The sequence below is a fragment of the Daktulosphaira vitifoliae genome, unplaced genomic scaffold, assembly GCF_025091365.1.
Source record: "Daktulosphaira vitifoliae isolate Bord-2020 unplaced genomic scaffold, ASM2509136v1 Scaffold_4, whole genome shotgun sequence".
NCBI lineage: Eukaryota > Metazoa > Arthropoda > Insecta > Hemiptera > Phylloxeridae > Daktulosphaira > Daktulosphaira vitifoliae.
Window position 1 is genome coordinate 40801745 of NW_026099575.1, and position 19540 is coordinate 40821284.

The 19540-nt window shown below is 29.5% G+C and overlaps 1 protein-coding gene and 1 long non-coding RNA gene across 3 annotated transcripts in view; one reads left to right on the forward strand and one right to left on the reverse strand.

Annotated features, from left to right (window-relative positions):
* Positions 1-3777, reverse strand: part of LOC126903802 (uncharacterized) — a 30453-nt gene extending 26676 nt beyond the window's left edge. Inside the window, exons 1-3 of one of the 2 annotated variants that reach the window (XM_050682295.1) lie at positions 3643-3777; positions 2607-2633; positions 1414-1443 (exon numbers count right to left, since the gene is read on the reverse strand). In XM_050682295.1, coding sequence (XP_050538252.1) covers positions 1414-1438 — 25 coding nt within the window. In that variant the 5' untranslated portion in view covers positions 1439-1443; positions 2607-2633; positions 3643-3777. Of the gene's footprint in view, positions 1-1413; positions 1444-2606; positions 2634-3035; positions 3253-3642 lie in introns of those variants that run through there. The other variant, XM_050682293.1, reaches the window with a different exon arrangement.
* A 7569-nt stretch (positions 3778-11346) lies between these two features.
* LOC126904153 (uncharacterized) lies at positions 11347-13423 on the forward strand. Its single transcript, XR_007703674.1, has 5 exons — positions 11347-11409; positions 12448-12525; positions 12620-12655; positions 12837-12920; positions 13094-13423. It is a non-coding gene; the product is annotated as an uncharacterized LOC126904153 (long non-coding RNA).
* Positions 13424-19540: the final 6117 nt, after the last annotated feature.

Sequence of the window (19540 nt, forward strand, 5' to 3'; positions counted from 1 at the left end):
AAAAACAACAATACAATACCCAGTCCCGGATGGGACTCATCCTAAGATGGGGATCTCGGCCCCGGAAATGGCCGACGCCTTGCTGGATTAGTACATTATGTTTATACAACGAACACGAGAAAAAAAACTATAATTGGCTGCACGCACACAGCAAAACAGACCACGACGGTGGTTCAAAGGGAAGAGAGTTACGAAAAAATTTCTACACACCGGGCGAGACACAACGACGACGAACCCGTTTGGGAGAGGGTATCGGCTTAATGATTTACAAAATATACAACAGATAAAAATATGAACAATATTAGAGTTATACAGGTATGGACAGTGGTGGCCAGTGTATGTGTCATATAGGGAACGATTGTTAAACTGATAAAGAATATTGTGTGTATAGCGTTCACCTTGACAGCAACAGTACAGTTTTCTGATTACACGGCCGGATATAACGTACGCGCGCCCATTAGCAAAGCAAAACAGTAATCTATCAATATCATAACATTCACATTTTGTCACGTTACAAGTTAATTAAGTTAAGGTTGGGTTGGGTTTTATAATGTACCGAATGTCACTCTAGGACCTATAAATTCAATAATTAATTTATACAGTAATAATTATTTGATTGACCAATTTTCTATTAATTGTTTGTTTAGCATACAGAAATCGTCATTTTTGTCACATAAATAAGTTCTTATTGATAATATTTGTTATCGTATGTGTCACTTACAATAGCAAGAATAAATACCGATAATGATTTATGGCCCACTTAAAAACGTACGTTTTTTTTCCTGAACGGTTGAAAAAAAGCATTTTACTACATATTTTTGTAAAGTTTCGTAAATCAAACAATATTGTCTGTTACTAAAATTGAAAATATTCAGTAGTTTTTGAGAAAATGAGTTTTTATCCTTAACAGATAATTCTGTATACATTTTATAAATCTCGACATTCAAGTATTTTGCTGGATAATTATTAGATTTATTTTTTCCAATAACTTAGCTAATTTAACTAATTATTGAAAATTTCCTACATATATTGAAATGGAAATGCCATACAAATATATAAAAAAATCCACTTTCTTTATTTTATTTGTTATTCAAAAATGTTATTCCTCTAGTTATATTCGTGATGTTTTTCGTTAGATGAAAGTTAATGTTGATAAACACTTTATTTCAATAAAATGTGCAGCTAAAAAATTGCTATGTTGCACATTCCTCTTACTAGTAGCTAAAAATATTATTAAATCAAAAAGTTAATTTCAAATCTAGCCATTTACCAGCCAACATTTATTTCGTTGTTCATTCCTCATTTAATTGTATAATAATAATTATAGGTTTCTAGTTAACGATTGAAAATTATCTTTCAAATAATTTTCAAGATATAATTTAAATTTATTTATAAAATCTATCATGAAAATACCTTCTAATGGAATTGCTTCCAACATCTTATCTGAAATAATTTATTATGAACATCATTATACTATTATATGGTACATTATAATTAAAATAAATTTAAAGTACACTATAAATTATTGGTACATGTTTAGGATATATAAATATATTTGACATTTATTATTATACTTTTATATATTTTACACGCATAAAATAAAAATTACTGAAATACGTCTATACAGAACGCTTCTTTTAATGTTATTCAATCAATTACCCTTAAAATAATAATAAAAAGTTTTTACAAATTTATTTTGGAATTTGTTAGATACATATATTACAGCGTTAATATTTTATCATAACCCACTCAATTATTTACAAAATGAAAATAATTTAAATATATTTTTTTAGTTATCTTTAGTTACACATTATTCTTGAGTTATTGAATATGTAATACTTTTTAAGTTCATCCTTTGTAAGGGTGTCAACTTTGTTTTTTCAAATGGGACACATATTTTGAATTTAATAAAATGCTTGTGTACTTAATTTAGTAGTAAATGGCATTTTAATTTTTAATAAAACTTTATTTGTATATTAGATATAAAACTTCAAAGTTTCATATTTTTTAATTAATGTACATGTGTAATACACGTAGAACCAAATATACAGGTAGCTAATTTGTTTTTTATGACATCGCTATCACAGTCACATAGTGTTTATTGTCAATTGTGACTATCAATAGATGTACATTCTGTATTGCCAGTTGGTGTATTTATAAACTCACAAAAATGTGCCTTACTACCAATGATAATAAATGCTGCGTATCTGCGAATATCGACGTCATAAAAAAACAATGATATATTTAGAATACTAAATATATTATACTGTATACTAGTAGTTATTTCTACAATATGCTAAATATTCGTAATAGAAAAAATTAGCTTTGTACACCGAGTATAAAATGTTTTTAATGTGATTTTATGGTAATCGATTACAAGTTTTAGAATAATTTAGTATTTATATGAAATATTTGTTCAGTAGTATTCTCCAGCAATATTTCTATGAACATTGTTATAGTTTTAATTAGCCTGGTAAAATTAATTTTGATATCTAATTACATCGATTGATGTTATCTTAATATTTTGTTTCATTGATACAGTACTTTATCGTATATTGATGTATATTTAAATTATTATATTAAGTTGATTATAATTTTTTACATACTCGTCTCTTCAATTAATTGTGCTAATTCTGTAAAAAATCACAAAATAATTTTACTAAATTAAAAAATCTTAAAATTTTATATGATATTTTTTTGTTACTTTTTTTTTAATTTACTCTAATAAATATACGAATCATTAATTAGTTTTTAAACCGAAACAAACGCAAATCAATCGGTCTACGTTCAATGAAAAATTGAAGGATTAACTTGATCAGTAATTAAAAAAATATGTATTTAGTATACTTGACCAACCCCAAGTAATTGGGATTATGGCGAGGAAAAAAAAGAAAGATAGAAGTATACTATTATTATTAAAAAGAGTCATTGTTCTTACTGATCAACTTAAAATTCATAAAATAGTATATAAAAATAATTGCAACGATTATAAATTATCGGTAAAAACATTACATAATTTAAATAATTATTTTTACTTTGCATATCTGGATTATCACTGGTTATATTGCTAGTCACAATCGTTATACAAATTGATAGATAATAGACAAATAGATTCAAAATAATATATTTTCTTCCTTGACTCATCATTATTGAACAATTTTAAAATCTTACTAAATTAATATATTTTAGGATTTAAAATTTGACGTGTAATTGGAAATATGTATAATAAAAGATATGAAATTTATCAAGATGTATTGAATTTATTGATGACAATTTTTACTTTGTAAAAAATGTTTTATTTATAGTTTCAGTATTTTAATATTTACACAGATTTTTTTTTATTAAAATTTGATTGAATCGACTGCAATTTATTTTATCTAAAAAATAATATCTCATGTATAATTTCTAAGTATTCATATTTATTTAATTAAAAATTTTTAAGTTTAGCAATTGTGCCAATAGTAACATAATTTATTTTTTATAACATTAAAAATACACTATTGATTAATTATTGTATGTCAAAAAAAAGACAAATAAATTTTACCGATGTAAATAATAGATCTTATAAAAAATATATGCTTTAATCATATTTATAAATTACAAATGAGATATTCGTAGAAAAACAACATTACATTTTCTTACATTTTTCCAATATAACAAAGGTAATTGATAAATATTTTATTTGAAAAAAAATTAACTATCCCATCAATACTTCACGGTAGTTCCAGAGCGGTCCACACTTATGCCGGCTGTGGGAAAAAAAAATCAATACGAAACAAATAGTAATCACTTAAAGAAATTTTTAGTTTTATTATTTTAAACTACTATATTTTATAATTTATGGATTGTTAAGTTTTATTATGTTTAAATCTTGTGCGTTATAAAGGCTATAAATTAATTTATTTTTATTAAACAGGTACATTAAAGTATTTTCTATATTTACAAATGATTTAATAAATCTATAATATCAATGCTCTATAGCAACTTTTCAATATTTTAGAAGACGTGAGTAATCCCCCCCTCGTACACTTCCGCCACCGCTAGGAAGGTGAGTGGGTGAGGCGGGGGGAACCAGCTCTCTCTAAAATACCCTACTGACGTGAATATTTTTTATTCGGAGAATTGTGGCTAAATGTCCACTTAAAAGATTAGAGTATTCTTCAGAGAGTTTTATCTAAAACTCTATTGACTCAAAGAGTAGTAATACAAACTCATTATGGACTACATTTAATCAGACAATTCTCTATTTAATTGTAAAAAATAATTATAGGAGTAGGGTAATTTAGGGGACTTTGCGGCCCCCCCCGCCTCACCCACTCACCTTCCTTGCGGTGGAGGAAGTGTACGGGGGGATTAAATCTAACGTAAACTAACCTAATGTAATGGTGGGGGAGAACGATGAAACCCAACGTAAACTAACATAATGCAATGGGAGGACGAAACCTTATGTAAACTAACCTAATGCGGGGGGAGGGAGAGGATGAAACCCAACGTTTTCTAAGAATTTTATCATCGACTAGCAGACGCTTAGGTAAGCATATTTCCAACATCAAAGGTATCATAATATTATATCGCTCATAAGCGTCTGTAATTTTATATGAGAACTAATGCGGCGCTGTCTGTGTATTATTAAGTATATAGCTATAATTTCTAAGAATTTTATCATCGACTAGCAGACGCTTAGGTAAGCATATATCCGATATCAAAGGTATAATTATAGTATAACGCTCATAAACGTCTGTAATTTTATGGGAAAAAATTGTGACGCTGTCTTTGTATTATTAAATGTACAAATCATTTCTAAGAATTTTACCATCAACTACCAGACGCTTAGGTAAGCATATTTTTTTTAATATTGAAGATGTTGTCATATAGTAATAATCATTATCGTATGAATTTTATGAGAACAATGGTAACGTTTGTTGTTATGGCTTCATAATTTCTAAGAATTTTATCATCGACTACCAGACGCTTAGGTAAGCATATTTCCAACATCAAATGTACAGCTATAATTTCTAAGAATTTTATCATCGGCTACCAGACGCTTAGGTAAGCATATTTCCGACATCAAAGGTATAATTGTAATATAATGATCATAAGCGTCTGTTATTTTATATGAGAACAATTGCGTTGCTGTCTGTGTGTTATTAATATTAAATGTACAAATAATTTCTAAGAATTTTATTGTCGGCTATCAGACTCTTAGGTGATCATGTTTCCAACATCAAATGTACAAGTAATGCCTAAGAATTTTATCATCTGCTACCAGACGCTTAGGTAAGCATATTTCCAATATCAAAGGTACCACCGTACAGTATCAATGATTTTCGTATGTATTTTATACAATATTTTATACATTACTCTACTGATCCATAAAACATCGCTATATCACATATATCGTTAAACGAACGCCGCCGCCTCACACCGCCCACCATCCGACCGGACTGGTAGAGAATAGGTGTAGCTAAATATGCTTCTAAAATTAGACGTTAAATAGAAATTATGATAAATATTTTTATATGAACATTGCTATAATCGGTTACCAGACACTTAGGTAAGCATAGTTCCAACATCTAAGGTACCACCGTTCAGTAACAATGATTATCGTATGTATTTTATGAGAAAATATGTCACCACTGGTGGTGTTTTACGCCTACACATTTTATTCTTTACTATACCATCAAATGTACAGCTATAATTTCTAAGAATTCTATCATCGACTACCAGACGCTTAGGTAATCATATTTCCATCATCAAAGACTCATTATGCGACTCATTTTGCGCCACCCTTACCACTTAAAAAGCGTCTCACTAATCTCATTATAAGCCTCCCGTTCTTATCAAAATAAGAAATCGAAAGGTGTGTGTTGGTTATCAGTGAAACAATTTGATAACAATTAATTTAATATAACACCTCCATCAACATTTAAATTAGCGTATCAATCAGTATCTCACTTGATATCACCCAAATCAATTTATTTATGTGTTCTCTGAAATATTATTTTCTTTCTCCATCAATAGTTGTTATATATACATTTTCATTCTAGTGTAAAAACCATAATTCCTTTGATATTTCACTTATGATAATATACCTTGAAGTCAGCACCTCTCACTTCAAAGATGTGTGCATTCCCCCTCTCCTATTATTCAAAGTTGGTTTATAACACATTCGTTTGTGGAAAATTAATCATATTATAACTGTTTTCTTATTTGTGCGTAATCAGTATGCTATTCAAGATGAACATGATGAAAATGACTACGTGAGGAAAAGATATAAGAATGACTATTCCGAATCAACCTCAACCTGAGTTTGCTGTACTGACTACATCGGTCTTCAATTTCAGTTTCATAGAGCGAAAATTTTTGCATATCGGTTGTACATGGGTAATTGATCGATACGTTCCAATTATAGTAATCATAACACCAAGTATATACTTTTGGATGTCGGATAATAAATTTATAAACTTTTTAAACATCATTGATGAACTTATTTCGTTTAGGGACGATTCTTGTAAATCAAAAATATATCTGAGTACGATGTTTAATAATATTGTCAAATCAAAATGTGTTCTGGAAAAGTTATTTATCCATATCGAATAAATGTGTCGAAGAACGGAAAACGGTGCGTGTATCGTTAACTAACGAAAACCTATTTTGCAAGAAAAGAAATGAAACTATGTCTTCTGGAAGTGATAAAAAAAAAAAATACGAAACTTGTAACTTGCTATCAATGCAGAGTAAAGAAATCAATGAAAAAGCAAAGGATATGGTGATAAATAAGTTTTTATTGTTACCTGAAAATTTAGTCTATTCAATTGTAAAAACCATTAATACGTCGTTATTACCAAAGACGTCGATGGTATTGTATAATGAAATACTCACATTCGATTACAAAGGCATAATGAAGCGTATATGAGAGAAATTCGTAGTGGATTTTAAAAATCATACAAATCAGAATATTTTAAACACAATGAATAATTGTGCAGTGAACGGGTAAATATTTATTCCTATTTTAAAATTATTAAGCGTTAAATTATGTATGTTATTTTAGAAATAATACCAATTTAAATATAATCAATTTATCAAGGAGATAACTACAATGATGAAGAGTATCCTAACATCGATGTAATGAATTCATTTGAACAAAATGAAAAATGGGGATGCTGTAACGATATTTTTGATTTCATGGATGAAAAAAATTACAGTAATAATGGAGAAAAAAATCTTGAAAACATTTGAATGTATCATTTGTAAAAATGCTGTTCATGAAAATAAAATAAAAAATATTATAATCTCATACTTGTTGATTATTTTATAATGATCTCAAATTATAATTTTTCACGATGCATAATATTTTAAGAATAAAAATTAAACGATATCAGATAGTACGATGATTAAATATCTAATAGACTTTTACTTCATGTAAAATGGAAGTTACACAGTCAGCATTTAAATAAAGTGCAATCAGCAAATTCCAAAATGAAAATACTACCAAGTAAATTTCAAAACCATTAATCATCTCTTATGATCCATTCCAACAAATATTTTGAAAGTGTCAATAAATTTTCATCCAATCGCAGAGTAATTAAAAATGATAAATCATCATTTAGAAATCATGCTATAAAATTGAACGAGAGTCTGTGTGATCACGGTCATCGAATTAAAAGATTATAAACGAAGAATTTTTAAAAATTACTACATAATATGAAAACTGAACCGCTGTCACCAGCGTATATAGTATATTTGTTTTATTATGAAAATTATAGGATATGACTATAAGGAAAATAGTTCTAAATATTTCAATTGTATTGACACGGCCCCGCTACTCGGGCCACCTTTATCAGCCGTCGCCCTACTATGAGTATTTGACTGACCAACGCCATGTGTCATACGCCGCGGTGCAAAGTTCAGCAAGTGCCGCATGGCCAACGACGACCCACCGCAAATGATACGGGAGTCTTCTTACCGTTGTCAACGTGACAACGGCTCCGGACCTGCTGCACGACCGGACTCGACGAACCGATCTGTATCAGCGCACCGTCGCCATCAACGCTGCTAACCCTTTTGACGCCCGAGGATCACGCTGTTTATCGCGTCGTCGACGCCAGCGAAAGTGCCGCGATATTATGCGAAGATTATGATTCATATATTCAATTTGTTTTATTTTTTTGTTAAAATAACCTGGTGTAGCTCATTAAAAAACGGCCCACGGGTCTCTACTCTCAAAACCAGAGTCGACCACATTTTTGGGACGTAATTTGCGTCAGTAATATCTATTTAAACACCAATAAATACATAGAAATTATTAATATTCCTTTTGAAATGATTTATTAGGATAAAAAAATAATTTATAACACAAAAAAACTGTTTTTAAATTATTACAGATTTTGATTTTTAATATTTTAAAAATATTCAGTGCAAAACATAATTTTTAACATATTTTTTTGGTATTTAAAAGTTGATTTTTTGAAAGTTCAAAATAAAAAAGTTGAATTTTTTACCATAGCTTTTAACTCAACAAATGGAAAATTTTATGAGAATAAAAAAATATTATTGTCAAGTTTAATATGCACCAGGAAATTGTATAATTAATATTTACTGTAAATTTAACAGAAAAGCTCAATATTTTTTTTGCATTTTTATTGTAATAAATCACTTAAATTGAATCATAGTAATCATTTCTAAGTAATTTTTGGTTATTAAAAGTATTCTACAATTGAAATATGTAGATTTTATTTTAAGTAAAGAAACCAATCAAAATGTTGTTAAAATAATCTACTCAATTTAGTGTATTAGTTGTTGTTGCGTCTGGTTCAATCTGTATAATAAATAAATTGATAAATACGAATGTTTATTAATTGTGGACTTTATCTTTTTATTATTATTTTATTGTAAGCTGGCGATTTGTCCGCGCGCGTACGAAGCATAACTGGTCTTATATTAGTCGGGGACCATCATTATTATTGCTATCGCTTAATCGCGTGATAACGAGCGCAAACAGTTGTGATCATTTGATATATCTTTAAAAAAAGTTGTTCAAGTGAGAGCTGAGGAAATAAATAAAAGCCATATAAAAAAACACATAGTAAAAAAACTATAATATGAATAAGAAATTACTTCAAACAAAGGGGATCTACAGTGATTGGGTCATTGATATTCATTAAAGTTATTGAATTTAAATGAGATAAAAATCAAATGAGTTAAAAATAAATAAAATATAATAGAAAATCGTGAATTTTCACACAAAAATTGCATTTGATAGCCATTTTCATCGTGAAGACAAAATAAAGTCCGAAATTTTTTTTTATTTAATAAAGTATATTGCATCAGCTTTAATTTATGATATATATAAAAGTGTTTGAGTTTCCGAAACACTTTTAAATGTGAAGTTAATTTTTTGTGAAAATATTGTCATTTTGAATCCTCCCTATGGGCAGAAAAAGGGTCAGATTTATAAAAAAAAAATATATAAAATGATAGGTAATTATGACATGTATTATTAAAAAAAATGATATTTATTTGATTATTTTTGAAAATGTTATGGCTGTTTTAAATAAAAAAAACGAAAAAATGTTGAAAATTAGCAATTTTTAAATTTGTAATTTTTTTGGAGATTTTCTCGATTTACGGGGAACGAGGGAAGTATAATTAATTTTTGAGGGTAATGTCTTCGACTAGATACAATTTGTGATCTTTTGACGTATCGTAGAAAGAAATCGGTTCATCAAGAGCTGAGGAAAAGTGGTAACAAACACAAAAAAAAACACACCATAGCAAAATTAATACCTTCTTAGCTTTGCATCGAAGCTAAAATGAGGTTTATGCCGAATCACTTAAATTGCTACTCTAGTACTTATTATTTCCATAGTTCACCCTAATCAATTATCATGAATGTCATGGTCCTACTCATGTAGGGTATTGAGAATAGAACTTTTCCTAACAAAAATAAATACAAAGTGATTATTACAATAGATCTTATGATAAAAAAATAAAAAAAATATTCATAATTTTGTATTTTGGTTTATTTTATATATTTATATTATTTTTTTCTAGTTTGACACGGTACCGTGTTTCCCTCAGCCGCATATCACGTTATCAACCTAAATGAAAGAATATCGGCATCTGAATCATAAGGGTTCGGTGGTCTAGTAGTAAGGTTTGTCTACATGACGCCTTGGGTCGCAGGTTCTAATCCCGTACCGTGCCTCCTTTTTCACTAGATATCCGGTACACTTTCTATAACCGACCGTCAATCCTCGGCGGCCGTGTTAAGTATCTATCTTATAAATAATTTTTCTCCGTTTTTTTGGAAGCACAGGCCAAAAAGTTCAAAATAAGTGCAATTCATTATATTTAATGAAGTTTAGATACATATAACTTAAGTAAAAATTATCGACAAATTATTATAATATTACCTTCAAAGATAGCATCTAATATTACTATTAAAGGATAACTGAATAAAAGAATTGAGTCTTCTCAATTATTAAGAATATTTATTTTTCTTTGATAAACTATCCTTTAATAATTTATATACTAAATAGTTTCGATGTTTCAGTAAAGAAATAGTTTTTTAAAAATATTTTTTATGTTCATCCCTTATATATTAAAAAGGGTGTTGACTTTAATTTTACAGCTTATAACTAACTTATAAGTTATTTATTAGATGAATTTCTACTTTATTCTTTATCTTTTTCCTCGCCTTTTTTCAAACTACTTGGGATTGGGCACCGTTATTCTAAACTTCCACTAGATACGATATCCTACATCATCTGTCCTCATATCGCATCCAATAGCATCCCTCTATCTCTCTTTTGGTCTTCCTCTACCTCTTTTTCCTTCAAAATTCATTTCTATATCTTTTATTACAGCTTTCCATTCCTAACTCCTAATAAGATGAGTAAACCGTCTAAGTCTATTTTTTCTTATTATATCCACGATTGACGATATTAGTGTAATACTCTCTCTTAAATGTTATATATTTCTACTTTCTTATTAAAAAAATTAACATGGCTGCCGGGGATAGACAACCATTCACTGAAAGTATACCAAAAATCATGTAAAAAATAGGCACAGTACGGGTATTAGGTAAAGAGTGGCAGTCACTAATACCCCGTGTTTACACCTATTATAGCATTCGCTAAGATAGGTTCGATTACGCGACTTATATACTATTAAAATAAATATATTTTTTTTGTATAACAGACGTAAAAAAAAAAATAAATGGTAAATTTAATATCATTTAGATTCGCATCAAAACTACAAAAATTGGAGGAAAAAATTTAATCTCCTTTTAAAAAAAAAAAAAAAAAAATTAACATAACAATAATCATAATTTTGTGTGACATTGAGATATATAACATTTTTTTTAATTTTCAGCTCCATTGTATCCGAACATTAATGTACTTATAGGTAAAACAAATTTTCAACGATAATTTGATTCTTCATATTTTGTAATTATTATTCAATAATTTTAACCCAACCTTCAATAAATAAGAACGAATTGTATCTAACATAAACGATACATCAGTCTTCCAGAGCAACGGAGCCGTAGTTATTACCAAATAAAAACTACAATATAAATTAATAACTTTTTTTTAATAATTATTAATACAATTATATATTTTGCTTAATGAAAATTAGTAATACAATTTAAAATTTTCATATTTTTGATAAACATTAATTTTAAAACCAAGAAAGTTATAATATTTTAGCTCTAATAGTTTCTGTTTTGGAGCCTTGTTAGAAATTAATTTTTAAAAATTTAATTGTGTAAAACCATCAATTTTATTTGATTTATGATATAACTCTTATAACCATAACATAACACTAATATAATCCTTAAAACATAATCTTAACGTCATATAATTATTATTTGGGTTAGAAATTTTATGTATTTATAAAGTTTGTTTGGGCCGCTTTGAAGGGCCCCAGTTTTTTTCAACTTTGTCATAGGGTTGTATGTATAGTATTTTAAAAATAATTTTTATTCTAGAGGGGGTTAAAACCCCTAATCCTCCAAAAGTAAAACTTTGATAACAACAATTTACTAATTTTTCAAGTCAATTAATAAAAATTGTACTGTCTGATGGTGCGTTCAGAATTACTTAACAAACTTTATAAGAGCACATAATTCCTAGCCATAATTATAATTAAAAGTAATCGAGTGTCCAAAAAAAATTACTTCTTCAATTATAATAAAATTTGAAGATGTATTCGGTAAAACATTTCTTTGCATTAAACATTTTACAAATGAAAACCGAGTAACGATCCACCCGATTATAAACGATCAAAATCATTTAAAATGTATAAATGTATAAATTATTTTAATAATTTCGAAAGAACTTGGGTCAAACATTTTTTGAATAAGTGTTAAGCCAAAATATTATAACACTGTGTGTATAATTTTGTAATTAATTTTTATTATTAATAATTAATAATACATTATAGTACAAGTAATAGATCATACCTATGGTTGTGAGCTTAGATTGCAAGAAATTTTAAAGACATATTTTTTAAAATTGAATAGTGAGTAATTAGTTGAAAATTATATTGCGATAACCGTTACAAATAATACTACTGTACTCGTATTTCTAATTTTTTTTTTAAATATTTTTTTAAGACAGCATTGCTAACGATTGCCTGGACTATGTAAAAGGTAAAATTAAATTAAATATTAATATAGATGGGATTTAAAAAAGTGTCTAACGTGTTTATTTATTACTTTTGGTTTTAATTCTGTATTTGAAAATATGAAATTCGAAGTCCTGAATAACTTCTATAGCTTTTCGAAAGTAACTGTCACTAATCTAAATTATGTTTTATAATGTTTTTTTTAGAAAATGTTGTCTATAGCCTTGCTGTCTCTAAACGTGTTGATTTGGTAAAGGCGATTGCTGTTCGGACGTTATTTCATAATAATGGTAATTCATATTTGAGTGCTACATTAAAATCGATAGATTGAATATAAATAACTTTTATAACTTTATATTCTTATGTCATTAATTTTTATATGTTTTTGTAAACAATATTATATTTTTTTAATATACTACGTGTGTTAATTTGTAAATTTAATATTAGTTTTTTTCTAATTTAGATGGCAAAACAATGTGCAAAGATGATAATAAACATAAATGTAAATTAGCTGCATTAATACATTACGCTTCAAATAGGGATTTGAATTTAAAACTCACAGGAGGGTGTGATATTTTGGGAAATTGTTCATTCTTTTACACTAGTTTGGTAAAAAAAACAAAGGGACATGTGTCTTTCCGACAAATAGTAGAGAAAAAAGGTGAAAGGAACCACCACCCAATAATAGAAATATCAAAAGGTGGAAAAGAATTCCAAGATTTCTTTGTTTCTCTTGAATAACAAATGTGTTTTACTTATACGAAATATATGAAATAAACTTATTAATACCTTATGAGTTATTCAACTTAATTATTTTTATAATTATTACAATTATTTGACCATTATTAAAAACTACAGAGAATTGAAGAAAGATATAATCGTAATTGATGAGCGAGGAGTTGTGTTAAAAACCAAAGACTCTAAAAGAAAGGAAAATTGGTGGCTTTCGTCAATTTGACGAAGTTGTCGTATAAATACGATAATCAAAAAGCTGACTTGGAAAATTCCAAGTATAAATTCAATATTAAGATTATAGACACTTTTTATGTAATATAAATAAGATACAGTTCAAAAATATAATAAAATTTACTAAATTAATACGATTGAGAGTATTAAAAAGTGTTAATTATACAACTGACAAACATGATAAACAAGCATTATATAAATTGAAATGTGAATACAATATCTTCTTTTTCTTCCTCGCCTTAATGCCAGATACTTAGGGTCGGCCACACTTATCCTAAACTTTCATTTGACACGATCTCCCACATCAGCTGTCCTCTTATCGCATTCAATAACATCTCTCCATCCCTTTTTTAGTCTTCCTCTACCTCTTCTTCCTTCAACATTCTTTCTACAACTGTTCTTACGGCTTCCGAATCTTTTTTTGTCGTAACATGACCAAACCATCTAAGTCTATTCTCATCTCTGTTACTTTCACTCTCTACTCTAATTTCTTATCAACCGCCCAACAGTCTGAACCATACATCATAGCTGGCCTCACTACAGTCTTGTAGAATATAACTTTTAGCCTTATTGGAATTATTTTATCGCATAAGACGCCAGAAGTTTCTCTCCGCTTCAACCACCCGTACTTAATTATGTGTCTTACATCCTCGTCAATACCACCACACTTTTACACAACTGACCCTAAATACTTAAAACCTAAATACTTAAAAAATCGTCACCAAATAACATGCACCACGGCACCTCTCCTTGTGTTTCTCTAGTAATTTCATCCATCATTATAGAAAATAAGTAAGGGCTTGAAGCAGAACCTTGGTGCACTCCTACTCTTACCCGAAAACCTTTCAAATGGCAACCCTATTTCTTTTTTACACCATTAAATTTACTTATTAAAAAAAAAATGTTTTGTAAAAAAATTTTATTTTATTTAAGGGGTAATATCCACCAAATTCTAAAAAAAATAAGGCTTTTTTCATGATTTTTTTTAAAGGAAATTTGAGATGTAAGGTATATAAATAATATATCATTGGATTCAGCAACTCTTGGAAAATAGAAAAAAAATTTTTATTGTTATTTTTTTACAAAATGGCGGCTGTGCAGCGATTGCCGTGAACCGCTTTTTTAAAAAATTCTTCCGCGGCGAACAGTAGAAGTCGTGCCCAATTCCACCTATAACAAAAAAAAAATTTTTTTCATTTTCTACATGAGTGTCGCTAGTGAAGTATACATGATTATATTTTTTAAATTTTTTTTCGCAAAATGGCGATCTATAAATTACGATCATGTATCTTCTCGTTAACTGTTCCCATATGTAGATTATTTAATCGTTCTTTAATTGTTGGCACTCTCCCCTCCCAATGGAAAACCAGTTTTATTACACCTATTTATAAGTCTGGTAACAAAAGTTTGATAGTAAATTACAGACCGATTGCAAAACAATCAACTTTGCCTAAATTGTTAGATAAATTAGTGACAAATGTATTAACATTTTCATTAAAAACCATTCTAGATAATAACCAGCATGGTTTTAGAAAAGGGCGATCAGTGGAAACTAATCTTCTCTGTTTTTATAATTTCTAGGTAAATTCTATGGAATCCGGAATTCAGACGGACGTTATTTACACAGATTTCAGCAAGGCTTTCGATTCGGTAAACCATTCAGTGCTGATCGAAAAATTAAAAACGTATGGAATAACTGAACAATTGTTAACGTGGTTTAGTTCTTACTTAGAGAATAGATTGCAACAGGTGAAAATTAATGGTTTTCTATCAAATAAAATACCAGTGCCTTCAGGTGTTCCTCAAGGGGGGCAATTGTTGGCACTCTCCCCTCCCAATGGAAAACCAGTTTTATTACACCTATTTATAAGTCTGGTAACAAAAGTTTGATAGTAAATTACAGACCGATTGCAAAACAATCAACTTTGCCTAAATTTGCCTAAATTGGTTGGCACAATCAAAGTAACTAATCTAAACAAAGATGAAAATCCCCTCTTACGCCAAGATCCATCGTCTGACATCGTAAGACCGCCTTCTTCACCTCGTTCAATAGAACGTTCTTTTTCTTCAATAGCTGATTTTTTCATAGAAATAATGTTACCATATGAAGTAGCAGTGCCGATATTAGAAATGATCATACTGTAAGTTGTTTGAAAAACAGGCTTTGTGAGATCTATCATCGCACAGAACTTTTTTATACCGTTGATGCCTATGCCAATGACGCGCATAGCAAAAATAATACGGCAATTGATCTCATAAGCACGATCATGTATTAGAGGATAGTTAAAAATATCGGCATCACTGCAGTTTTAATAAGACACAACAATCTTGAAGCCTAGTCCACGCTTGCTTGACTATGAAAACCGCACATCACTATTACATTTTTTACACACTAATAATTCAGAAAGAGCAGTAAATACAGCGAAAAAATGTATGAAACCGTAGCCGAAATCCCTATCAACATCGCGATCACGGTTTAAATCAGAAGTTTTTAATTTTTTCGCCGAGGTACTAACGTACTCCGAATCGCCATCGAACGCATGGTGGTTAGGCGAGTGTCGGTTACTAATTTTACTCCGGGTTGTTCTGGTACTTCTTGTTTTACTGCCTTTGTGGCCACTGCACACCTTGTCACTCATAATTAAGTACTTTTGAATATAATTCACAGTTAAAAAGTATGGCAAAACTCAAACTAAGAACGTACACAACGAGAACGGCTGATCGACTAAACAAAGGGAAATTGTGAGTAAACACGTGCTGTACAAACGCTGTAACGGTCGAAATTTGAAGCAGCGACCTCTATACTTCAAATTCAAAACACGATATCGATCATAGGTAACTCCTACTAATTTACAAAGCCGCGAAATTAAAAAAAAACGAGCATCGCTAAAATAAGCGAAAAATGTGATTTTGGAGCATAAGTTGTTCAGTAAAAATTGATTTAAACGAATTTTGAGTTTAGATCAGTACTTGGGCGTTGAAGATTTTGATTCTAGGATAGTTTTAGCATAATTTAAGCCAATAAAAAAAATTTGATGGATATTACCACTTAATAATAAGCGCTCCACGGCTCTCTAAAGTTTAGGGTTTATTAAGAAAAAATCATAACAAACTAAAAGTTATAGCCCGTAAATAGATAATCGCTACCAGTTTTTAGTAATGCGATATGCTGAAGTAAAAGCATAGGTATATTTCTATGTTGGTTGTTGAAAAAAATCTATATGACGTAATCAATGAGAATTGATTGATTTTTACCAGTTAACAAGTTGTTACAACTTGCAATATATTAGATTGCCGCTTGTCAACAACGATCTGTCACATGGTTGTGTTCACCGTTTGAAAAGTACGTGTTTAATTGAAAAGTTATTTATTTTTTATAATTAGAAATTACTGCGTTGACACTTAATAAGTTTTATTTAAATTAATTCATAAGATGCTTATATATTTATTTGTATACTTATCAATGAAACAATTCATTATGAAATTTTAAATGCATTCGATTAGAAGAGAATATTTCTATTTCTCATTCTATTTAAGGTAAGCATTTTGTTGCGGCGAGTTATATTTGGTCGCGTTCAACTTACAACCCAAATGAAACCGGTTACATATAGTAGTGGGGATGCCGTTCGCTGTCCGGTAAGTCGTCGCCTTACCTGGTCAGTCAACCATTGTACGGTCTAATTGATTAGACCCATCGGCGCCGCCACGAGTTTTTCCGCGACTTTGCGGTATTGTAACGTATAAGTGAATTCGGTGGATTTACCGTGCGTGTGATCGATTAGATAATCGAGTTCGTGTTTTTTTTCATTCAAACGGTTGAAGTTGGTTGAATATACCAGTTATAATCCGATCACTGATGTTATGCCCAGGTCAGATTATTGAATTCAACGATACTTAAAAATTTTATACTTGTACTCATTTTGTTGCATTGTACTATTTAGTTGTTATTAGCAATGTAAATGGGGACGCCCAACTATAAATTTTATTATTAATTACATTAATATTGTTATTATAGACAATCTCATTTTGAGTTTCTTTAATTAATAAGTTATCGGATTTCCTTTTATTCACTTCCTAAGTCAATAGGCCAACCGATATTTAGGAACCTGTAGACGAACACATTTATTTATAATTAATATAAAAGACAAAATATGAATAATAACGGATTAATTAATTTAATAATCTGATATTGAAGAATTCGACGTATATAATAATGTATACAGGGTGTTCAATAAGTCAGGAAACGGGTTTCTATTGTTCTCATTGTTTGTAACAATGAGAACAATAGAAACCCGTTTCCTGACTTACTGAACACCCTGTATAAACCAGTGCTTGATTTGGGAAAAATATAATAGAGATAATAGAATATAATAGAGCTATGACAACCCATAAAAAAAAGGTTCTTGACAATTGTGTAGTTTATCAGAAAGAACCTCCTCTAATTATATAAATTTTGTTTTGTATTTTTTACTTACATTTCGGTGTTTGTTAGATTTATTTATTGTCCACATGTGTTTTCATATGCTAAAATGTTGAAACACCAAAAAAAAAAAATTCGATAACACCTTATAGTCATATTTCAAGCACTGCATTAATAATAATTTTTTATTTTAATTAATAATATATTCTATTTGCAGGATATCTAAGTAAGGTATTATGAAATTTTTACAACCTTAGATCATAAAAATACATCAGATTTTCAAGTGCTTGTGTGGCGGAGACTATTAATTATTTTATATTGGTATTTAAGGCCACATGCTATTATTAACCAGAAAATACTTTAGTTCAGTAGTCTTATTTTGAAAGTAGATTATTCCAACATGTTCAAAACATATTAATTGGTAATAAAAATTTAAAATTGCCTATCAAAGTCTTAGCATAGTTTTACCTCAATTATTATTTTTAAATAAGACATGAAATTTATAATATTAATAAATAATTTATTAATTTTTTTTATTTATAAAATAATAAAATTTACAATCTGTACATAAGAAAAGATACAATAAGCAAATACAGTAGCGCTCAAAAGTATTTTGACAAATTAGTTTAGGCCATTAGAAGGCGTAGCCTGCAAGATAATAAGTAGCAGACTATTTTCTAGGGTAGAGCACAGCAGGGTGCAGCTGTTATCTTTTGGAAAAAACCCTGACGATGTGGGCACAGGTTAAAAGGTCCGTTTTTTCTAAATTTAGCGCTCAAAAGTATTTTGACAGGTATATTTGTTAGCGCTAACACCTATTTTATTTTGTGATTATTTTGTTTGGCTGTGTGTTGCCGTTTGTTTACATTGTGCGGAACCTTCTAACTAAAATGCCGAAAGTTAAAGAGTATTCTACTGATCTTAAAGAGGCGGTTATTGCAGCATTACAAAATGGCCGTTCACAAGCTAGTGTTTCTAGAGATTTTGGATTATCTAGACAAATTGTCAGTGTATGGAACAGAAAATTTCAATCCTGTGGTACAGTGAACAATGCTCAAAGATCGGGAAGGCCACGAAAAACAACCGAGAGGGTTGATAGGGACATCCGACGGAGGTCAGTTGCGAATCCCCGCCTCACAGCTGTAGATATTACTCGCGATATAAACATTTCATACGGTGTGAATGTTCATGTTTCAACTGTCAAACGTCGCTTGAACAATTTGGGTTTGAATGGTCGACGACCTAGCAAGAAGCCATTGATTTCTGTAAAGAACCGGAAGGCTAGACTTTCATTTGCTACAAAGTACAAATCTTGGACACCACAGCAGTGGTCGACTGTTTTATTTAGCGATGAAAGTAAATTTAATATATTTTCATCAGATGGAATACGGTATGTTAGACGACCTGTCAATACTCGTGACAATGTCCGGTACCAAGTTCCAACCGTAAAGCACGGTGGAGGGCATGTTATGGTCTGGGGATGCTTTTCGCGAGCTGGTGTTGGCCCTTTGGTCAACATAGAAG